This window comes from Trichosurus vulpecula, chromosome 1 (genome assembly GCF_011100635.1).
Source record: "Trichosurus vulpecula isolate mTriVul1 chromosome 1, mTriVul1.pri, whole genome shotgun sequence".
NCBI classification, from domain to species: Eukaryota; Metazoa; Chordata; class Mammalia; order Diprotodontia; family Phalangeridae; genus Trichosurus; species Trichosurus vulpecula.
In genome coordinates, this window is record NC_050573.1 from 71,942,465 (window position 1) to 71,967,465 (window position 25,001).

General features: G+C 37.9%; 1 protein-coding gene across 7 annotated transcripts in view; it reads left to right on the forward strand.

The window, feature by feature from the left end:
* Nucleotides 1-19,562, forward strand: part of LOC118834437 (scaffold attachment factor B1-like) — a 46,862-nt gene extending 27,300 nt beyond the window's left edge. For 4 of the 7 annotated variants that reach the window (XM_036741886.1, XM_036741891.1, XM_036741887.1 and 1 more), the window contains 6 exons: nt 810-947; nt 1,411-1,453; nt 1,868-1,986; nt 5,356-5,465; nt 14,277-14,343; nt 14,709-15,018. In XM_036741886.1, the coding sequence (XP_036597781.1) occupies nt 810-947; nt 1,411-1,453; nt 1,868-1,986; nt 5,356-5,465; nt 14,277-14,343; nt 14,709-14,838 (607 nt within the window). In that variant the 3' untranslated portion in view covers nt 14,839-15,018. Of the gene's footprint in view, nt 1-809; nt 948-1,410; nt 1,454-1,867; nt 1,987-5,355; nt 5,466-5,703; nt 6,896-14,276; nt 14,344-14,708; nt 15,019-19,167 lie in introns of those variants that run through there. The other 3 variants (XM_036741889.1, XM_036741890.1, XM_036741888.1) reach the window with 2 other exon arrangements.
* Nucleotides 19,563-25,001: the final 5,439 nt, after the last annotated feature.

The window sequence follows — 25,001 nt, forward strand, 5'->3', positions numbered from 1 at the left end:
TCTCTCTCTCTACTGTGTTATACTATATATATAGCAATTTATAAAAATTATTAAAGACACAGTTTTATTTTTTTTTGAGGGGGGGAAAGCAGGACAATTGGGGTTAAGTGACTTGTCCAAGGTCACACAGCTAGTACATGTGTCAAGTGTCTGGGGTCGGATTTGAACTCAGGTCCTCCTGACTCCAGGGTCGTTCCTCTACTCACTGCGCCACCTACTTGGCCCTTGCGCCACCTAGCTGCCCCAACACAATCTTATTTTATTAAATGGGTCATCCATATTAGTGTGGTCCTACCTTTTGTCAATAGTAGTCTAAATGTTACATTTTTTTAATGAACCTTTCATTGTTAAAGTGTAAAAAGTACTTAGTATTGTTGCCGAGCCTCTGTCTGCTGATTAAAAGTCCAAACTTCTTACATCTTTCCTACTCTGGCATATTGAAATAAAACTTCTCTCATTCCTACATCAAACAAGACTTAATATTCTATAGATAAAATGTTCTTATTTAAACTTTTTAATTTAGGTAAAAGAATTGAGTTAAATCATTAAATTCAAATTTGGGCAAATGTTCTTTCTGCCAAAATTATCTTTAAACACATGCAGAAAAGTGTATGCTGCCTTAGTAAAATTAACGTATATTGTTGAGTCCATCACTGAATCCATTTAACGGTAACAACAAGTGGTAGTTTGGAGACTTAGTCTCCTCAGCATAACTTAATAGACATTATCAGTGAGATTTAGATTGAAAGAAAAGTAGGTTTGTTCTTTTTCTTTCACTAAACTTATAGAAATCTATGCTTTTCCTTTAGGCGGGATGATTCCTATTGGCCAGAAGGAAAGAGGGCAGCACTGGATGACCGATACCATTCTGAATTTAGCCGCCAAGATCGCTTCCATGACTTTGACCATAGAGATCGTGGCCGGTACCAGGATCGTTCAGTGGACAGGTTGGTACATTGCAAATTCTGGACTGGGGCAAAAATTAGAAAATTTGCTCTGTCTGGCACGTATTTAAGGAAAGTATACACTTTTCTTGTTAAAGTTGCAGGTATGAATGGATTTACTGGGAAAATTTAGAAATGATGGAGACCCTTTTTCTTTTTTATTTTTTAGAGGATGTGTAGGAATTGGTTCATAAATAAAAATAAAATCAACTTGTGCATATTTGTGGGCTTATAAACAACCATAAATGTAATTTTGGTGTAGATTGTGTTTTACAACCTTCCTTTCATTTCAGATGACAGCATTCATGAATGAGTTTGTCTTGGTTTTTCCAAGACAATAAATTATGATGACATCTATATATGAGAATAATCATTCTTTTTGTATAGGTCCCAAGTGTATAATTTTATTAACAAGAATCAAACATTGATTAAATGATATGACAAGTATTACTGCTTTTTCCCTCAGGAGAGAAAGTTCCAGGTCAATGATGGGAGACAGAGATGGACAGGTGAGTTGAATGAAACTTAATGGAATTCAGATCTTTTTCTTTTCTGCCTCCATTTGGTACCTGGGGAAAAAATTAGTAAAGGAGGTTTTCAGCAAGAAGGAATACTGTTATTTATACTTGCCTATCTTAAGAATTTTTTAAAAATCAGTTTCCCATTTATTCCATTGGTGAATTGTTTCCAGTATCTGCAGTTAAGTAGGAATTTAATCTGAAGAACCTATAAAATTTTGGTTCACAGAAGGACAATAGCCCCACTCAGCGAATTTAAAGACAATAAAATATTTTATTTTTTAAGTGAGCCAGTAACATTTAAGGTCATTTTCACTAGTAATACTCTTTGCTGCATTGCCTAGAAGGCTGACTGATGTGTAAATTGGTATTAAAACATCCTTCGTTGGCTGTTTAATTTTTAAGCACTATGCAGAACGCCGTGGAGGACCAGATCGCCGTGGACGGGAATCTCGAGATGAGTGGAGCAGTTATGGATCTGAGAAGAGAATGAGCAAAGGAAGAGGGCTGCCTCCTCCACCCAGGTTAGCATAGAATACCTATTTATTCTATTAATGAGTTAATGAGGGTCTGTGGGAAATTTTAAAAAAAAAAGACTTAGTCCCACCTGCCCTCCTATTGGAGCTTTCAGTGTAATAGCACTGGCCAGTGAAATGAAGAGAAAGGATAGTTGTTTCAGGAAGTTAGGTGGATTGAGCAAAAGTATATCATTGAATGATTAGATGGATAGATGAATGAAAGAAACAAAGAAAAAGCATATATCAAACACTTGCTGTGTACCAAACAAATGGGAGTAGAGATACAAAAGCAAAAACAGCTCTTGCCTTCAAGAAGCTTACATTCAGAGTGGGGGGCCAGGGCAAATAAAAGGGGTATTGGTGGCCAGAAAAGGGTATTTTGGTTTAGAAAGTTTAAGAGTGGTGTATGAAGACATAGGTGAGTAGACCAACACTTTCCAGAAGTAATTACAGTTTGGATTAGATTATGGATCCTTAACTTGAAGGTGAGTAGAGAGTCTTCATGGCAGCTGGGGAGAAAATGGCCAGGCATAAAATGAAGCATGGCTGGAATGAGGCCTACATGTAGGGCAGTGAGGCAGGCCTCAGGCTAGGAGTTTTGAAAGGTGAAAGAGCTAGTTCCTCTTGGGTATGGTTTCTGTTAACAGAGAAAGGGAAGAGGCATGTGTATCTGAAATGAGAGACGGGCAAAGGGGCGCATGAGGGACCCTGAAAAGGTGACTGGAGAATGAAGTGCATGAATGAAGTGAAGCACATATATGAAATAAAGCATGCCCTGAGTGTTCTACTATCACAGTTGTCCTCAGACTTTAGTGTACACAGTCGTAGCTATCCACGTTAAAGGAAATACAGTGAAGAGGCAGTGTGGCATATAACTAGGAGAATATCATTTTCAAGAGATTTTACTTGTCACGTGTGTTCTAATTAAGTAATAATGTTAGGTCATAGTTGCAAACATATAAATTGGTGGGGTCAGGTCAGGAGTGTGCTGGAACCACCTTAAAGGGGCCCCTGAAAGCCAGTTATATTTTCGATGTGACTATTTACACCTTGGAAGTCTACAAACTACAAATCTGGGCTTGATTTTGTGATTGTTGATTGTCTAGACTTAAAATGATGGAGAAAATGTTAGTGACAGAGATTTAAAATATTTAGAGAGTGTTTTGAGAACTGAAACATTTACCAACCCACCTCAGCATCAGGAATAAGGAGGTGGCCAGTAAATAAACTGGTTTATAGAGAACAGCCAACCTAGGAATTGTAATCTGTTCCATATCACCTCCACAGATAAATCAGCATTGACTATGGATCAGAAATGGATATGAATATATTAATCCAAACACTAGATATGTCCTTAAAATAAAGTCTTTTTTTTATTTATTTTTATCTATTTACAACTTTTTTTTCCAATTACATGTAAAAAAATTTTTATCGTGGTTTTTTTGAAATTTTGAATTCCAAATTCTCTTCCTCCTTCCCCCTTATTGAGAAGATAAGCAGTTTGCTATAAGTTGTACGTGTGAAATCATGTAAAACATTTCTGTTATTAGTCATGTTGTGAAAGGAAAAACAGATTGCATTTATACTCCATCAGTTTTTTCTCCGGAAGTAGATAGCATTTTTCATCATGAGTCCTTTGAAACTGTTTTGAATCGTTGTATTGTTGAGAGTGGCTAAGTCATTCACAGCAGTATTGCTGTTGCTGTGTATGATGTTCTCTTATTCTGCTCATTTCACTTTGCATCAATTCATGTAAGTCTTTTCATGTTTTTTTGAAAGCATCCTGCTCAACATTTCTTATAGTACAGTAGTATTCCATCACAATCATATACAACAAATTATTCAACCATTTCCCAATTAATTGGCATTCCTTCAGTTTCCAATTCTGTGCCACCACAAAAAGAGCTGCTATAAATATTTTTGTACCAATAGACCTGAATTTTCCCTTTTTAAAAAATCTCTTTAGGATTCAGACCTAGTATTGGTATTGCTGGGTCAAAGGGTATGCATAGCTTTAGGCAAAGTTCCAAATTGCTCTCCAGAATGGTTGGATTAGTTCACAATTCAACCAACAGTGCATTAGTGTCCCAATTTTCTCACAACCCCTCCAGCATTTGTCATTTTCCTTTTCTGTCATGTTAGCCAATCCAGTAAGTGTGAGGTGGTACCTCAGAGTTGTTTTAATTTGCATTTCTGTAATTACTAGTGTTTTACAGCTTATAAATTTGACTCACATCTCTATACATTTGGGAAATAAAATCTTTTTAAGAGAAACTTTCTGTAAAAACAACATTTTGTTTCCCTTCTAATGTTGGCTACGTTGGTTTTGTTTGGGCAAAAATTTCTTAATTTAATATAATCAAAATTATCCATTTTCTTCTCTTAATGCTCTCTCTTGTTTGGTTACAAATTCTTCCTTGATCCATAGATCTGACAGGTAAACTATTACACGCTCCCCTAATTTGCTTATGATATCACCCTTTATGTCTAAATTATGTATCCATTTTGACCTTATTGTGGTATATGGCATGAAATGTTGGTCTATACCTACCTAGTTGCTGCCAAATTGCTTTTCAGTTTTCCCAGCAGTTTTTGTCACAGTGAGTTCTTGTCCCAAAAGCTTAAATCTTTACATTTATCAACCCACTAGAATTATGGTCATTTACTACTATGTATTGTGTACCTACTCTGTTCCACTGATCCACCACTCTGTTTCTTAGCCAATACCAGATTGTTTTGACAATTACCTCTTTGTGATGCAGTTTGAGATCTGGGTATGGTTAGGCCACCTTTTTTCATTTTTTTTTTTGGTTGATTCCCTTGATATCCTTGATCTTTTGGTTTTTGTTATTTTTTTTTCTAGCTCTTTAAAATAATTTTTTGGTGTTTTGATTTGTATAGCACCAGATAAGTAAATTAATTTAGGTAGAATTGTCATTTATTTGCTTGGTCTACCCATGAGCAATCAATATTTTTCCATTTATTTTGATCTGACTTTATTTGTGTAAAAAGTGTTGTTTTTTTTAAGTTGTGTTCAGTTCTGGGTTTGTCTTAGCATGTAAGCTCCCAAGTATTTTATGTTGTCTACAGTTATTTTAAATGGAATTTGTCTTTCTCTTGCTGCAAGGCTTTGTTAGTAATACAAAGGAATGTTGATGATTTTTATATGGGTTTCTTTTATATCCTGTGACTTCGCTGAAGTTAATTTTTTTCAACTAGTTTTTCAGTTGATTCTCTAAGTATACTTATACCATCATACGGGGAAAAAAATACATAAGTATCCTTTGGAAAAATAACATACTCTGCTTTTATATGAACCAGATTAAGGGAAAGGTTCAACCCCAATTCAGATTTATGTGCCTATTTATTTTTCAGGGGACGAGACTGGGGAGACCATGGTCGAAGGCTAGATGACCACCAAGATCGCTCATGGCAAGGAAATGTAGATGGAGGAATGATGGGTCGAGATCATGAGAGATGGCAAGGTAAAAGACTGGCTAGTAGAGACTGTCCCTTTTTATGATTTAGTTTTGTTGCTATTAAGAAGCAGTAATCTACAAGAAAGAGTGGGACATTCATTGGAAAGAGCAAAGAACTGAGAGTCAGGATTTTTGTATCCTAATCTTAGCTCTTCAGCTGACTTGCAGTGTGACCTTGGGCAGGTCATTTTGCTCTGGGTCTTAGTTTCACCACCCATAAAATGAGATTTTCTTATTGATCTAGGATGGCAGAGCCAATTCATGTGAAAAATGATTTGGAACTTTTAATACTGTGCAAGCTCTTTGATGGATTTCTGGTAAAAAGAGTGATTGATAATATGTGATCCCAGCTCCCCTTCATCGCCTCAAAACAGCCAGAAATATGCCCAGTGAAGCAAAAGAACAAACCTGTCTCCTTTAAAACAAAAATGAGAAAGCTACAAGTTTTTTAGAAGCTCCATTAAAAAAAAACCCGGAAGAAGAACCAAGGAAGAAAATAAGTGCTCTCAACAAATTCAAGGACATGAGAATTGACTGTTTGGCATAACAAGATGGCAAATTTGGATAAGCACTTGAGGTCTCTTCATACTAAGTGAATGTACCTTGTACAGCTTCATCAGATAATTAGAGAATTACTGTTGTCCCATGAAAACACAACGAAACAAAGAGTTTGTAGGATTTCAGAAAAGAGAATTGTCTAGAATTATTGGAAACCAAGGTCAAAATACAGATTCTTAGAATTGGAGGAGACACTCTCTACTATCCCCCCTCTTCCCCCAGACTTTACTCACCAAGAAAGTAACCAAGTTTGGAGCTTCAGCATTAAAGAATTTTATGGGCATCCAGGAGAAAACCCTTCAGATAGCAAGAAATCATACAGAACAATTCCTCAAAGACAAGAAGCAAAAGACAATGCTGGAATGTGAGAGACGTGGAATCTAAGCATCTCAGTTTACATCCCAAAAGAGTATCACAAAATTGAACGTGATCTTCTGTTTTTTCTTTCCTATGGAGAATGTTCAGTAAGATGAAGGAATTTGCATAATTCTTACTAAGGAAAACTGATGAGCAGGCATTTGATATACTAATTAATCAAACAAAAAAAATTCATGTAACAAGAAAGACCAAGTGGTAATTTAATGTTCACATGGAAAGAGGCACTTTTCCTCTAAAAGTCTTGCCTTTTTATTAAGAGAACAATTACGGACAAAGCCTATGAAATGGGGTGGGGGAGGGGGGGAGTTGTGTGCATAGACAAGGGGTAAGGGGGACAGATCCAGAGAAGCGGAAAGGGAAGTTTTTAATTTAAAGATAGTTAGAGATTAACAAAGTAAAATAAAGGAGTGCTGATTTGAACAGAGGGTAAGGGAACATCTGACCCCAGGGAATGAGACTAGAATGTTTCAAGCAAAAAAATAAATAAATAAATAAAGGTACTTTAATGGTCCTGCCTTTTTTTTTTCCTTTTTCTTTCTTTCCTTTTTTTTTTTTTAAGGATATAAACAGGAATCTGAGGGTAGTGAGTCCAAGATTAGATTGTTCAAAGTAAAGCAATCTGCAGTTACCCAGTGCTGATTTTTAAATTTTATTTGTATTTTTAAGATAATTTGATGATGGGGAAACAAAACTTGAAAATGATAACTTTTTATGTTGATGGGCCAGAGTCATCCTTAAAACAAAAAAGTTGCAGAGTTAACTAGAAAACAGAACCCAGCAATTCATTATACACAAGGAAAACATTTAAAACAAAGTCACAGTTAAGATAAGGGACAAAATGCTTGTGATTACAGAAAAGAAAGAGTCGCAATCATGGTTGCAGATAAATCGATAGTAAAAATAATTTCTAGAAACAAATTGGAAAACTGCATTTTATGTATAACCCTAAAAGGAGCAGATGTGTAAGGTGACACATTTTACTAAATTTTACTTTGAAATAAACATATTCATCCTATCTCTATTTTCTTTGCCTTGTGGATTAAAAAACGCTATCGATTGATGTAGGTTGGTCTTAAAGGTATTCTTAAATTCCTGCCCTTCTAGTGTTAGTGAAACAATCTGTATTACCTATATATAAACTGACTGGCACAACTTATAATTACATAAAGGAAAAGCCAAGTGTGAAAAGATTGAATAAAATAGTCATTTTAGATGACTTTAACATTTGCTTTTCATAACTTGTTATGCCTAATATAAAGATAAACAAGAAAAATATTCTCAATGTGAACATAATTGTGGAAGTTATGACAATTTTTGAATGATAATTTTTCAGCATCACATGGTACCTTTACAGAAATTGATAGTGTGCTAAGGCATAAAGAACTTAAAAATGAATGGATAAAGGGAGAAAAATAGTAAACTTCTATTTTACGGACCATAATACAATAAAAATTATAATCTCTATGGGAACAATATTTAGTTGAGCACAATTAACAGTCCTAAATATTGAGCATGTCAAAAAACAAGCAATAATTATGGTGTGGCACTGTGCCTTAATTTATGGGATGAAACTAAATAAAGCTCTTTTTAAAGGGAAACCTATGTCTGAAGACATTATTAAAAGCAAGAGTTAACAAATTGACCATATGATTATGTCGATAATCCTAAAAAGAAGAAATGTTGAACATTAAAACTAATAAAGCTGGTTTTTAAAGACTGATAAGGTGAGGACAATATTGCCAAAAATAAAAATAGATTTCATAACAGGTAAAGAGGGCAGAAAGAAAATTGTCAAAAACTTACATATACAACCATATTCCCACAAAATTGGAACTGAAGTAGAATGAATATTTACAAAATATAAAAAACCAAATTATTTTTTCTACTAATTAGTAGTATTTTATTTTTCCCCATTATACATAAAGGCAGTTTTTGATACTCATTTTTTAAACAAAAAACGTTTCAAATTTTCTCTCCCCCCTCCTAAGATGGTAAGCAATTTGATAGAGGTTATATATGTGCAATCATGTAAAACCTCATTCCATATTAGTTACATTGTGAAAGAAATGGTTTGTGTAAAAAAAAAAAAAAAGAAAGAAAAAATAGTTTGCAAAAGGAAAAAAATAAAATGAAAATAGTGTGCTTCAATCTGCCCAGCTGTTTTTAATGGTGATTCTGTATGATTCAGTCTTAGGAGAAAAAAATTTATCAAGCCATAACTGAACTCCCAAAGGAAACAAATGACCAAACCAGCGTTCTATACAAGTGATTTATTTCTGTCACAAATCCTGTGTAGAGATCATTTAATCTCTGTGCTGCCGAAACTCTTAAATAGGGAAAGAAAGCACTCTACCAAAGCCCTTCTATCGAACAGATATCAGAAAGAAATAAAATCACCAATGATTTTGCACCAATGGTGCAGAAATTACAAAAACTTGATGGATATATAAATAAATGAGGGAAATGCCTTCCATATGCTAGGGTTAGGCCTTTAATTTTTAGGCATTGTGGTACAGTAGAAAGAGTGCTGGATTTGGAGCCAAAGAACCCAAGCTCAAACCTTGACTGTTGACTTGTACTGTATGATCTTGGGCCAGTCATTTAACCTCTTAGGGCTCACTTTCCTTATGTAAAATGAGGTTGAACTCAGTGGCTCTTGAATTTTTATTTTCTGCTGTCAGTACATGCCTCTTTGAGCCTAAGATACACTCCTGTTTAAAACACAGTATGTATGTAGGTAGGTTTAGAAAGACCAATCCTTATTTTTTTTGCACTTTAAAAAAAATACTTTTATTGATCTTTTGTTTTTATGTCACCTTCATTTCCAAAATAACATTTTTGCTCTGCCCCTACCCAAAGAGCCATCCTTGTAACAAAGAGTGGAAAAGGAAGAAAAGGCGTTTTAGTTAAAGCCTATACATCAGCTGACCCTGACCATAAACAATTTCCCATGTTTAGAGAGGCTCCTTCCTTTGCAAAAGTCTGGTGGTAGTATTTTTTGGGGGGAGAGCTACCCTTGCTCAATATAGTTACACAGTTTTCTGTTACTATCTTGTTCGAAAGGATTGATCCTTATCAAAGATATGTGTCCAAAAGCAAGAACTAGCCTTGCTCACAATGAAAAAATGCTGGAACCATTCCTGTAAGATCAAAGCTAAAGCAAAAAGACCTACTACCTTGCCTATTTCATATAGCACTAAAAATTTACTTGTGGCAGTGAGCCAAGAGAAAAAAATAGACTAGATAGGTTCTGGCAAAATGGAAGTAGAATTACTTTAGTTGTAAATTTGTTCTACTTAGAAAATTCTAGAGGATCAATGAAGGAACTGATCAAGACAATGGCTTCAGAAAAGCAGCAGGATACAAAATCATCAGTATTTTTATGTTACTAGCCAAAATCAAGAGGAAAAGATAAAGAAGAATTCTATTTGCAAGAAGTATAAAAGTCTGGGATCTAACCTACCAAGAAGCATACAAGACTTAGATGATTACAACTACCTATAGGTGAGGGCTTCACTGTTCTCATTTCATTGATGTAGGTTCTCCCTTCACAAGCCCAAATCAAAACCCATATATTTAACTTATGAACTGAATTTTGAGAAAGTTGTTTGATGTTAAGAGAGATTAAGTGACCCATATGGTCTCATTGCAAGGAAGGGTACAGTCAGGACTTTCAACCAGAGCTGCTTTAGTCAAGGTACAGTATTCTATCCACTGTGCACATTTCTCTTTAGCCAGGGGACACTTTATAGAAATAGGCAAAACAAAAACAAAGTTTATCCAGAAAATTGGATAGTAAGAATGTCAAGGAAAATTTTTTTTTCAGGGGAATAATTTAGGGTCTTGCACTGTTAGAACTCAAGTTATATTCCATAGCAGCAAATTCATCAGCTTATTGAAATAAATTAGCCAAGCAAAATCTAAGAGTAAATTTGGATAGCTGTTCAGTGTTTTTAAAAAAAGTGAAAATAGACAACAACTGGAGAAGAGAGGTGTGGTTCAATAAGAACTTTTCAGAAAGCCATTTGGTAGGAAATAGGTTTGTACTATTGTTTTATGCCACAATAAATTCCACATGGATAAATATTTTAAAAACCAGGACATGAAAGGTTTAACTTGAGCAACTTGAAAATCATAACTAAACTCAGGATAGAAATTACAGAGGACAAAATGGACTGTTTTTATTATAAAAATTAGAAGATGTTTGTATGTAGCTACATATGAGCAGGAAGTTAGGTATTAGGGAAAAAAAATTAGACATCACTGATAAACATCCATCATCCAAAATCTGTCATCAGTTGATAGGAATCTACGTAATTCTAAGCTATACCCCGAAAGGTAAGTGGTCAAAGGATGGCAACAGGTCTCAAAAGGAAAACGTAGATTATGAACAACTCCAAAAAATAGTTCAACTCAGTAATAATTAGGGTAACAAATTAAAACAGCTCTTGACATGTCACCTAATATCCTTCAAGATGAAAAAGATGCAAACAAAAAAGAAATTCATTTTTGAAGAAGCTTTGGGAAACATCAATTCTCTCCTGCTAGAGCTATGTTAAGTAGTTTGGAAATGTGTGAGGAAACTTGCCATGGTATTTATAAATTAGAAGTCCTAATTGAAGCAAATATGAAGAGCTATGACCTAAATTTACTAGGATGAGGCCCAGGACTGGAATATACGAGGTCTTGAAGGGTATACCTTGTTCAAAAGAAACAGGCTAGGTAAACCAGGAGCTGAGAAAGAGCACTATAATTTAAGACCCTGTCATGGTCAGATAGCCAACAATAATATCAAGAGAAATGCCACATAGAGCATTTGAGTAAGGTCAGTGGAGGCAGCAACAGAATTGACACTGCCATCAAGACTAGATTACAGAATAAATGGACAGAAAGAAAATAGAGAACTCAAGTAACAAACATCAGGCAGGGAGGCATGATATAGTAGTAATGAGAGACTTCAGTTACACATCTGCTAGAGCACACTCTACCTAAAGCAGTAGTGATTTCTTGACTTTATGACCGCTTCAAAAGATTGAAGAGCCAAGAACAATTCCATTCTACAACTGATTATTATCACCAAGGAGGATCTGAGTACTGGGGTGGAAATGATGGGAACCTGGAGGAAGTGACCACTGCACACAGGAGAAGAAAGCTGGGCACACTCTTACATGCGCTCCCACTACTATTAAAGGAGATGGTTAGTGTTCATATGGAAGTGATGTAGTAATCATAAAGAGCCAGCATGACTTTATCAAGAATGGGATGTGCCAGGAAAAAAAACCTCTTTCTTTTTTGCCAGGGCATAACCCAATAAATGAGGGGAATGCTTGAAAGTAAATCTAGATTGGCAAAATCTTTGATGTTATTCTTAAGGGGAAAGATGGAGAAATACGGTGTTGGGCAATAATTCAGTCTGGTGAGTTCTGTATCATTTAAATGACCAGACCCAAATAGGAACAAGTCTTTGTAGTAAAATATCTGAGATACCTGCTTGATTTTATGCTGTTAATTTTTTTCTGCAATTTCGATAAGGATTCAGATCACATGCTTTTCACATTTGCAGATTACTCAAAGCTAATGATAGCTAATGCATTGAATGGCAGGATTCTAAAAGACCTAGGAAAAAGGAATTGAAAAAATTGAAGTTTAGAAAGGAAAAATTTTAAATCCCTTACATTTGGCTTTACAAGGACAGATGGTGTAGGCAGCAGTTCATCTAAGTGATCTTGGGGTTTTAGTGGAATGCAAGTTAATTATGGGTCAACAGTGTGATCTGACAGCCAAAAGAGGCAATGCAAATATCAGGCTACATTAAGAGAAGCCTGATGTCTAAAATTAGGGCGGTCCCCCTCACTCTGCCTTGGTCAGACCATATTTGGACATTTGTGGTCAGTTCTGGGCCCTTAAGAAGCACTTGATAAACTCTCCTGGAGAGTGTCCAGAGGAGAGCAACAAGAATGGTGAAAGGACTTGAGTTTGTGCCACGTGAAGATCAGTTAAGAAACTGGGGATATATGTTTAGCTTGGAGGAATAACTGATTAGATGATGGACGTGATAGCAGTCTTCAGGTATTTGAAGAACTCATGGAAGAAGGGTCAGACTTGTTCTGCATGGCCCTAGAGGACAAAGCCTAGAGCTAGAGTGGAAGTTGCAAAAGGGGAAATGGGCTTGATGTAAAGAAAAACTCCCTGACAGAGCTATCCAGAAGTAAAATGTGCTGCCTTAGGAAGTAGTTTTTCCTTCACTTCCCCTTCGTGAGGTAAAGACTGGATGATCGCTTCTCAGTTACAGTATGGAAAAGATTATTCAGAATGGTTTGGACAAGATAGCCTTTAAAATCCCTGCTAATGGATGTCAGTGACAGAAATAAATGACCCTTATTCTCCAAAATATTCATAGTATTATTTGTAACAAAAAGCTGGAAACAAACTATGCACCTGATTATTGGAGAATAGCTGAACAAGCTGTGGTGTGTGAATGTAATGGGATATTATGGCACCATAAGGAATGGCAAATATGAAGAACTCAAGAGAACCTTGAGTCTTGAATGCTGGGTGAAGAAGGCATTCATAAAAACAACAGACACAAAGACTACAACAATATGTGATTGTAGATACAGATCAGAACAGGATTCAGTGGTCAGCTGATCAATTCCTTCATTTTACAGATGAGATGGAGAGAAGTTATTATTGCCCGATGTCACATAGTAAGTGGCAGAACTGGAATTTGAATCTTGGCCTTCAGGCTCCAAATCTAGCCTTCTTTCCACTCTAACATGCATAAAAAAACAAAAGACATCAAAATTCCTTGCATGATAGGGAAAGTTGGTTCCAAATGATTGAAGGTAAAAGTACACATCCTTTTTATTAGCAGTTGGTAAGCTACCCCCACACACACAAAAAAAATGAAGGGTAATGTATTCCTAGTTACTTTCACATAGACACTTGTATATGTCTTTCCATGGGGGGGGGTGAAAGTTATTTATTAGGAAATATCTGATATCAATAAAAATAAAAGCTTAGTGTCCACAGTGAAGGGAAGCAGTAGCAGCCATGTCTTCTTCCACGTGGTTCTTGGGGGGCAACACTTGAAGAATGACATTTTTGGCAAATTGGAATTCTTTCAGAGGAAAGCAACCAGATTGTGGAGGAACCTAGAAACCATGCTGTTACACAAATTGTTTGAAGGAGCTGAGAATGATGCACTCTAAGAGAGGACCTATAGGGAAGGTGAAGGAATAACATCACTGTATTCAAGTATTTAAATGTCTGTCATGGCAAAGAGCAGTTAGATTTGTTCTGCATGGTCCCAGAGGATCTAAGAGCAGTGGGTGAGAATTGTAGAGAGATAGATTTCAGGTCAATAATATAAGGAAAAGCAAAGAGCAGACCTCTTGAAGCAGAGGTTGGATGACCACTTGTTTGGGGGGTGGGGGAGTGTTGTAGAGAAGATTCTTGTTCAAATACAGATGCCCTGTGAGGTCATTTTCAATTCTGAGATCCTGAAACTACATAATATTGTGTCCTTTACACTTCTGAAGTTGTTGTAGACATTAAAGGCTCTCTACAGGCCTGGATCTGTACATAGTAAGTATAGACACCAAAAAGGATCTGCCTTTTGAGAGATGAAAGTTACAAGTGAGAGAAAGCAAGAGGCAGTGCGCCTACTTCAGTCACTACCAGTGGGCCAAAGTGGGCAATATCTTAGGCAGTCATTGTTATGTGTGTTAACAATAGTGCAGGAAGCATCTAGCTAGGCCCCACTCACTAATCTCTCTAGATTTTCATTTAGTGGGAATTAAGATGAGAAAGGGCAATACCAAAGCACTGTAGTTTCTGGAGAATTTTCTCCAGGTGTTTGAAAACTGTCTTGTCTTTTAGGTGGTGAGAGAAGAATGTCTGGTCACTCTGGACCAGGCCATGTGATGAATCGAGGAGGGATGTCGGGGTAAGAAGTTTCGTCGAGGATAGTTGATTTTCTTTTTCTTCACGCTTCCCTTCCTCTTACTTTTATAACAGCCTCTTTTTTGCATGTTTGTTTAACTTGCTGATTTGAAGGTTTCAAAACAAAATGAAATCTTTTCCAAGTAATAACCTTTGTTACCTAAAGCCATGTGTGACCAGTCATATGTTGTTCCCTATAAAGCAATCTCATGGTTCTATCATCTGATGCATCTGATCAAGAGAGGGAAGGCAATAGATAAGAGTTGATGGCTCTAAATCATACTGAATAGCCCTCCTTGAAAATGTACAGTAGCGGCCTACAGGGGTGGGGGAGAATCTTGGGGACAAAAAGTTTGAATTTGTTCCTAGGCGTGGCAGCTTTGCAGGTAGAAATTCCCGGGGCCATGTGATGCAGCGTGGTGGAATGCAAGGTGGAGAGTTTGGAGAACAGGACAGAGGGAACAGACCTAATGACACCCGCTTTACTCGCCGCTACTGATTATTTTAAAACCTATGTTAATGTCATATAGCAACAGTGATGCATTCTCTTTGCCAGGGCTACCTTGAACTGTGTAATATTTTTTTATCTGCTCCCATATTGTAGCTCGATACAATGTGAATTTATTTGTTTTGAGGTTTTTTTTTCTTTTGTAATAAACGTGTTCCTGTTCACACACCATTTAAAATGTTCTTTCTTTCTGCCTCAACAGGGAAAACAGTAACAATTATAGAAACAATGCCAGAGTTATTAACTCTAAATTAAGACAATAAAGCCAGTCAATTAAAACTTTATCAGAAGTATTCTCCAGAAGTTTTATGGATGAAGTTTACACCTCCAACCTACCTGTTTGAACCTGCCCTAGATCTCAAAGCTAAATCTTTACAGTATTTCTTCTTTCTTTTGGGGTATATTTTATGTTATGGCTGCATTGACTGCCAGCAGTCTCTACTTGTCTGTCTTGATGCTTATATTAAAGAGTGGTGTACTTCTGCAAAACGTGAGAAGCTAAGTTGGAAGCCCTTGCACCTCTCTTTTCTCATATTGTGCTCTCCACATGAAATCCCCTTTTCCTTCTCTCTTCTTTTCCCCATTTCTGCCTGCTTGCTGTCTTAATTTCTGCCTAACTTCAAGGCCTAGTTCAAATGCCATCTCCATAAATACAGTCCATTTCAAAAATACTTCCACTGCAGCCTAGTTTGTACATCTAATCACTATATTCTGATTATTTGTATGATCGTATCCCAACTGACATCTAAGACATCAAGGATACCTATCTGCAGAAAGGGATGTGAAATAGTTTTTTAGCAGTATGACACAAGGAAAGAGTTTTAACTCAGGAGTCAGGACCTGTGTGCAAATTCTGCCTCTGATATTGACTATCTTTAAGTCATTTAATCTCCTTGGGCCTGTTTCCTCATCAGGAAAATGAGGGGGTTGAATCATATAGCCACTGAGGAAAAACCATAGGCAGGCCTCCCGGTCGTTGAATGGAAGTTTTATAGATTGGTATCACAGAATAAGAAGGCACCAAGGGATGAACATTTGCATTGGAAAAGGAAATTGTCCATGCTGACACAGTGGACATATTGAAATACCTTAGAAGCTTGAGAGTTGGAGGGAGCCTCCTACGTTACCTGTGGGAACACGAGTCTCTGCCATACGCCCCACAGGTGGCCAGTCAGGCTTTACCTGTAGAGCTATAGTAAGGAAAAGCCTGATGCCTCAAGTTACCTGTTCCACTTTTGCATAGCTCTGAAATTGTTAGAAAGTTCTTTGTTATATTAAACTGAAATTTGCCTCCTTGCAATATCCGATTATTAATTTAAAACTTAGGAGAGACTTTGGAGGTTCTCCAGCCAAACAGGATCCTCAAACTACAGAGCTGGTGGTCTTTCCACTGTGCCAGGTTGCCATGGTTCCTATTTCAACCCTTTGAATCCAAAGCACAGAAAGTCTGATTCTCCCATTGAGCATAACAACCCTTCAAATACCATAAAACAACCATTAACTGCATCTTGCTAGTTACCAAATATTCCATTTCTTAAGCTAATTCTCATGACATGAGAACTTCTTGGAGGAGTGATGCTACACTTGTAGTCAGGAAGATCTGAGTTCAAATCCTACCTCTGATAAGTACTATCCTTTTAAACACAAGCAAGCAGTTTAACTTGAGCCTCTAGCTTCTTCATCCATAAAATGGGGATAATTCATTTTTAAAAAGCATTAAATGCCTACTAGGTCAGGCATTGTGCTAGAGATGCAGATGCAAAAATGAAACATCCTCAATGATAAGTAAATACAGCACATACCAGTACAAAATCATTTCTGTTGGAAGGGGGGGAGTACTAACAGCTGAGAGAACTAGGAAAATCCCCTTGGAGGTGGCACTTCAACTGAGCCTTGAGGGAGCCAAGGGTCCTAAGAAGTGAATGCCAGGAGTAGGAGCATTCCAGACATGTGAAACATCCCATCTGTATGTGGAGCAATAGGCAGGGCAGTTTGACCGTAGTGATGTGGTGAAGAGAGGAATAGTGTGTCATTGGCTCTCAAGTGTCAGATAGGGTTTATATCTTATCCTAAGAGTAATGGGAAGACACTGAAGCTTATAAAAGAGAGGAATGACATTGTCAGAGCTGCCCTTAAGGATTATTAGTTGGCACCTACATGGAAGAGAGATTGGCAAGGAGAAACTGGGTGCCAGAAAAACAAGAGCCCAGTGTAGTATGGTCCAGGTGGTGAGACCCTGAACTAAGATAGATGTGGTCAAAATAGAAAGAAGGAGATGGTGGTTGAAGAGGTGGAATAGAAAAGATTTAGCAAATTTGGATTGGGCATGAGGGTGGGAGAAAGGGATTGATGTGGTGAAGAGTTGAGGATAATTCCCAAGTTGCATAGTTTTGTGACTGCAAGATTGGTGGCGTCCGCAACAGGAGAGATGGGTTTAGATTATGAATGCTCTTCCTAAAATATGGTACTCAGAAGTATCACAAAGTACTCCATATGGGGTCTAACCAGGGAAGACTATAGCAAGAAATATCACCTCGCCAAACCTAGATTTTTTAAAAATAAGTTTATTTATTTTTAGTTTTCAACATTCACTTCCATAAGTTTTAAATTTTCTGCCCCTCCTCCTCCCCCTCGCCAAGACAGCATGCAATCTGATATAGGCTCTACACATACATTCCTGTTAAAACATTTTCACATTAGTCATGTTGTATAGAAGAATTAGAACAAATGGAAGTAACCATGAGAAAGAAAAACAACAAAACAAAGCAAAAAAAGAAAATTGCTTCAATCTGCATTCAGACTCCATATTTCTTTTTCTGGGTGTGGATGGCATTTTCCATCATGCATCTTTTGAAATTGTTTTAAATCCTTGCATTGCTGAGAAGAGCTAAATCTATCAAAGTCAGTCATCACACACTGTAGCTGTTACTGTGTACAATATTCTGGCTCTGATCATTTCACTGAGCATCAGTTCATATACGTCTTTCCAGGTTTTTCTGAAGTCCACATATTCATCCTTTCTTATAGCACAATAGTATTCCATTACGTTGAAATACCACAACCTATTCGGCTATTCCCCAGTTAATGGGCATCCCCTCAATTTCCAGTTCTTTGGCCACCACAAAAAGGGCTGCTATAAATATTTTTGTACATGTGCTCCTTTTCCCACCCCAAACTTAGATATTATGCCTCTTGCCATAACCTGTGATGGTGCGTGGACCTGGTATTAATTATTAAAGTAAAGGCCTGTCCTTTGCTCTAAATGTGGGTGAGTTAGTCAAAAAGTCTCCAAATGATTTCTTTCACAGTAGATTGGTACATGGATCTCCACCCAGGAGGAGCCAAGATGCTCCTACCAGCCGTTTCTCATGACCTGACTGCCTCTAACACTCCCTGTCCAAGTTGTTTTGGAGCCACCTTCTGCAATCAACTTTATGCTGATATTCCCATCTATTAGCATGGGTTATTATTTGAGAGTTATCCATATATCTCAACAGACAGGGGAGGCAGGGGGGAAATATTCTGGGAAGGAAGAAAAGATTTGAAGAAACCTTTTGGAAAAAAAATTAGAAGTCTAAAATGTCTTTTATTTGAGGATTCTTTATTCATTTTGCTATGAATGTTATGAAGCCTAGCTTCTGATTTCTTCTCACATCAAGTTTTAATACCAAAAAAAGTTTGTCAAATATCCCTTTGTAGGAAATCTGAACTATTTTAATAATTGGGCAGTTACTTCACAAAAAATGTATTGCTTAAAATCTGTCAATAAAGTTATAAAATTATTTAGAAAGGCATTAGAAGGACTTACGTTTATATAGAAATACATTAGGAGGGCTTACTATATAAAGAAATAGTGTAAAATAAAAGAATAATTTTGGAAAGTAAGCATCATTGTGCAGTGGAAAAAAAGCTATATTTGGATTCAGAAAACCTGGTTTTTGAATCCAAGCAATGCCACTTAACTACCTTTGTAACCCTAGGTAAGTTACTTCACCCTTCTAGGCCTCAGTTCACCTGTTGAGTGGGAAAGTTGAACTATATGATCCTTAAGACCCTTCCAACTATATATCTATGGTCCATTAGCTATGTGTATACACACACACACACACACACACACACACATATTTTTGTTGTTGTTAACATCACACTGTTGATTCCTATTAGTTTTACAATCTACTAAAACCCTCACATCTCATACAAATGGTTATCTAGCCATACTTGCCCATTTTGCATTTGCAAAGTTATTTTTTTTTTAACCCAAGTATATCCAGGTCGTCTTTTTGAGGGTAGGGACCATTCATCTTTGTTTTTTTTCTCTAGAGACCTTCACTGTATGTTTGCTGAATCATCAGAGTCTGGAGACAAATTGCTGGAACTTGAACTAGAAACCTACAAGAATGGGAATAAAAGGGAACTCCTGATGGAGAAAGACTCATGACTATCTCAGCAGCCCTACAATTTGATTTATCCAATATAACATCCTTTTAGAATAATTAGCTCATTTTAAACCTAGTGACAAAATAATGTTGCCTGAGATCCACATGGTCTCACTTCCCCCGACACCCCCTTTCTACTTTACCAAATTTACTTTAGACTAAAGGTCCTTAACCTTTATTTATGTCAGAGACCCCTTTCTTAGTCTGATGAAGCCTGTGGGTACCTTCTCAGAATAATGTTTTTAAATGTATAAAATAAAATACATAGGATTACGGAGGAAGCAAGTAATATTGAAATTCATTTGTCTGTGTGCGCGCGCGTGTGTGTGTGTGTGTGTGTGTGTGTGTGTGTGTAGTTGTTTGTCCTTCATTCTCAAAAAGGACTGTGACATTAGCAAGATATTGCCATGACTTGCAAGTGAATTGGATTTAAGTGAGGTAGGGCTGTGCAAAGTCACCAGCCTCAGTCTCTCCTCCGGAGCCATCTGGGTGTAGTGGCAAGACTTTGTAAGCTAAGGTCTTTAACCGGCAACACCCATTCAGTGATTAAGGCTAGGTAAGAAATGAGGCAAAGAATGGCCTCTTTTACCTAAGTCAAAAAAAAAAAAACTGGGAGGGGGAAGACCCTTAGAGTTTCTGGCCAAACAGAAACAATTGCTATTTACGTTTACTCAGCCAATCAGGGCCCAAACAATGACCAAGTGGAGCTTGGGCTGAGACCTATTGTTAGCCAATCTATGCCAGCTAGTGTGAATTGGGTTTAGGGCATGGTCTTTAAGAAAGAAATCTAGCCCATAAACCCCAAGATAGCTTGCTAGGTTCCAGACATCAAAAATCACATTCCTTTGGGTAGGGCACCATCAGATGGGGGTAAGATGTCCACATAGGGTTGGACGGAGGGAGGGAAAGGAAGAAGGGAGAGGAGGAAGAAAGGAAGGAAAAGAGGGAGCTGTGTTGCCCAACTGGAAACGCCCACTTGGGTCCCCAGTGGGGCAGCTCAGACTATTCACAGGTTGTTGTTTGTCCTTCATTCTCAAAGAGGACCATGACATCAGGAAGGTAATGCCATGACTTGCAAGTGAATTGGATTTAAGTGAGGGAGGGCTGTGTAAAGTTACAGTCACTTTCTCCTCTAGAGCAGGGCTTCTTGAACTTTCTCCACTTATGACCCTTTCAGTGTTTCTTCAACTGTGGATTGCAACCCCATATGGGGCTACTCTAGAGCCATCTGGGTCCAGTGGCAAGATAGAGATCAAGACAACTGAAGATAGCCCCCTACACACATACATATATGTTGTGTATATATACATATATATATGTGTATACATAACACATATACATATATACACATATATTTAAAAACAAATTTACAGACCTCAGGTTAAGAACCTTTGTTTTCAACAAAAAATTATGAGTTCAATCGCAATGACTACAAGCCCCCAGTTAGTAAAATACCTAACATCTGAGCAGAGGTAGAGCTCTCCACCTAAATTTACATTTATATGTACCTCTAGTTAACCCCTGGCCACTTTGGGGTTGAAGCAAAATTCAGTTCACTGGAACATTTGTGTAACAACAACAACAAAAAAAAAGGGTTATATTCTACTGTCTATTGGTAGACAGGCACCAAAAATGGAAGTTGGAGAAAGAACAGCCCTTTTCTCAGGACGTCCCTCAGCTCAGGTCTTCCTCTCTGAGATGCCTATAGAACCCATGACGCTCCTCATAATCTCCCTTCTCTGGGACAGCTCAATCTTACCTTGCTCCTTAGGGGTGTGCTGGAAAGTTCTTTCCTTCTCCTCACTGCTGGAATATCCCAACTCTAGTTAACTTGATGTTTATACAGGATTCAGTGGATATGATGAAATTCCCAGCCAAATGGAACAGCCTTCTTATCTGGCATCATTTCACTTCATCAAACAGCTTTCAGAGACTTCCCGCTTAAATCAGTCACCCTATCTTTACACAGAGAAAACCATCCTAACAATTAGAGCTCTCCAAAAATACAATGGAATGCATCAGTTGGTAGTGAGTTTGCCATAACTAGAATTCTCTAGCTAGAAACTAGATTACCATTTGTCAGGGATATTACGGTAGAGATTGATGTTGAGGTACCGGTTTCTCTAGGCCTCTTCTGGGGAGAAGTTATTCCCCCGAACTAAGTGAAGTACCAAGTTATTGGGCTACTTTTCCCAATTTTGTATGGTAGCATCACTGGTTGCTTCCATACCTGGCCATTCTCTCTGAGGCATAGTAGTAAAAGAATGTACCTCTCTACCCCCCTAACTGATGACCTTCAACCTTCTGGGAGAAGCCTTGCTCCAGAGCTTCTCCCATTTCCATGTTCTGACCCTTTTTGAAGCCCTGTAAGCAGTGCCATGTGGTGATAAGGTATCCATCTCAGAGTCACGTGTCCTGAACTCTTGGCCAAAAACATGAGGATAGCAAATTTCTAGTGATTAAAATCTCACCTTTCTGAATTTGAATGTTAACATTTGTATATGTACATTTTAACATGTGAAATGGTTTCATTTAGTTGTGTTGTTGTGTTTGTCCTTCCTTCTCAAAGAGGACCATGACATCAGAGAAATGATGACATGACTTGCAATTGACTTTGATTTGAGTGAGGGCTGTGCAAGGTCACCAGCCTCACTTTCTCCTCCAGAGCCATCTGGGTCCAGTGGCCAGATACTCAGCAGGATGACTAAAGATGGCCCAGGATGCATTGGGAGACCCTGGCCCTTTTAGGCTAAGGTGTGGGATCTGGGGGGAATCACAGAGTGAAGGAAAAGTCATAATATTGTGATATTTTAAAAAGTTTAAGAGACAGTTTCTGGGGAATTTAATCATTTTATTAATAAGGCCAGCAGGTTATTAATAAAAGGATGGTTATTTGGATGTCTCTCTTAGACCAAAGACAACCAAGGCAATGGGGCTCATAGTTTATATATCCTTAGATGTTCAATAAGGGGCTGAAAATGACCCTAGGACAGAGAAATTATCTCTACTCAACCCACCTGTAGCCTTGGGCTATTTAGACAAAAGAATGTCTCCACCCAAGTTTGAGTAGAACAAGTTGGGCTTTCCCACTCTAGCTTAAATTCCAAGCAAGGTTGGGTGGGGTCTGACCAAGATGAGGAGTTATTGCAAATCTCATTATTAGTAATGTCCGTCAAGAAAATGGAACTTTTAAAATGAATTTTAAAAAGGGGGAGACCTCAGAATCTCCCCAAGATATTGGTTATTAATAATCATTTCTTTCAATATTTATGTCTTCAAGTATTTGGAAAGTATTCATAGGGAAAAGGAATTAGTTTTTATCCACTTAGACCTCAGAACTAGGAATAATAAGAAGTTACCAAAAGGCAAATTGAAGTTTAATGAAAGGGAAAGCCTCCTAATGATCAGAACCATCCAAAAGTGAAGTGGACTGCCTTGGAAGGTAATGAAGACTTCACTCTTCCCCCATCTTGCTTTATTTACCCAGCATTGACTCCATGGTTTGAAATGTGGCTTAGAGGAAAGAACACCAAACTTTGAGTTAGGAAAGATACAAGTATTAACCCCTTCCTTGAGATTTAGTAGCTACTTGACCACAAGCAAATCACTTAAGGTCTCTGAGACACAACTTCATTTGTGAAGTGGGCAAAACAGTTACAAGTAAACATACTTCACAGGGTTGTTCACAGTAGGACCTGATGAGACGTATTAACAATTTTCAAAACTTTAAAAGTTTTCTATAAATGTCAACTAATAATGTTTGACATTTGAACGTCTTACCCTAGACCAGGGGTGGGGAACCTGCGACCTTGAGGCCACGTGTGGTTCCCTACCCCTTCACTAGACTACCTTGCCAGTCTGACCCTCCACCATTCCTGAAGTATAAAACCTTGTCCTTGGGTCACCCTCTACCATCTAATTTCTTTGCTCCTGATCCACAAACTACTGACTATCACTAAGAGAAAAATCACAAAATGATATTTCTTCCAATATAAATATATGGAATCCTGTAAATAGAAGGACTCTCAGCTGACTTCTTCCTGCTGTTTAACAATCCTCCTCTACCTGTATCATACACATTACCTCGTTCCCCATTTAGGGGGCATAAGCATTTATTAAGCACCTACTAAGTGCCAGACAATGTTCTAAATGCTTTACAACTGTGAGAAATGGTGGGAGGGGTTTTGTTTCCACAGGATAGTAATAGAAGATTGTAAGTCAGGTAACAGGTTCTAATCAGAGGAGACCAGGCTTCTGATCAGGTGAAAGGTTAGAGGCTTGTGTGCATGCTTATCGAGCTGTTTGATGCAGGCAGCCAGGGGGTTGCATCTGGCCAATGAAGAGCTAGGAGGTAGATTTGAATTGGGAGTCAATAAAAGGATTGGCTTTTATCCGAGTCCTTGTACTCTCCTGAACTCTGTTCAAGGGATGTACCCATTTATTCAGACTGAATAAATGCAAAATATAATTAAAACCTTCTTGGCTTTCCAATAAGTATTGTTTATTCCTACGCAGTGTAGTATGTTTATAACAAACAAACAAACTATTACCTCATTTGATCTTGGTAGCCTGCTGAGACCCATTGGGATTCTATCATTCTGTGAAAGGGTGGGACTGGGGGACCTAGAGGGCCACAGGTGGCCTCGAGGCTGCAGGTTCCCCACCCCTGACCTAGACTCCTCCACTGAGAAGATTGAGACAATTCAACAAGCTTCCTCAAGCCTCCTCTTCCACTTCTCAAACTTCAGCATTGTCTTCTTTCTCCTTTTTTGTCTTCTCTATCACCGAATACTTACACTGCTCACTAATACTAACCCCTACTCACCTGCACAGTAATTCTTATTCACTCCAGGGCCTTGCTCCACACTCATCCCCTCCACCATCTTCAAGCTCTGCCTTGCCTTCTAGCTCCTTTCCATATGTCTGCAACCATGCTTAGATTTCGACAGGCCTATAAATGCCTTCTTTGTCTCTCATCTCTCTTCTTGTCTACACTGCTAAATTTCTTGAATAGAATTGCGACATCTAATGTCTCTATTTTCTCTCCTCAATCCCTTCCAATCAGCCTTCTTCCCCAACCACTGCCTTCTCTAAAGTGCTCAATGACCCCCTCCCCCACTTACAAAATCCAATAACCTTTTTTTTTTTCAGTCCTCATCCTCTTTGACCTTGGCAGTTTGGGGGCACTTTTGAGAAGTAGTATTTTAAAGTGGAAGGACTGGGTTGCACAACCCAGTTCAAGTCAAGTCAACAGGTATTTATTAAATACTATGTGCCAGGCACCAGACTAAATTCTGAAGGTAAAAGAAAAGCAAAAATAGTCCGTGCCCTCATATTCTAATGGGGGAGGCAGCATGCACTGACTACTATGGGACCATGGGCAAATAAAAAACTTGTTCTGGCCTTAATTCCTTTTTTTTTTTGGAGGCAATCAGGGTTAAGTGACTTGCCCAGGGTCACACAGCTAGTAAGTGTCTAAGGTCAAATTTGAACTCAGGTCTTCCTGACTCCAGGGCCTCTGCTCTATCCACTGTGCCACCTAGTGGCCTCCAGGCCTTACTTTTCTCATCTATAAAATGGGCACATGAAACAAGATTAGGATTCCTTCCAGATTTAAACCTGTGATCCTCTGATCGGACAATGAGTATGCCGTTACCAAGTGTAAATTTTTAAAATTTATTTTAATTCTGTTTTGCTAAGATGCTAGATTTAGTATTC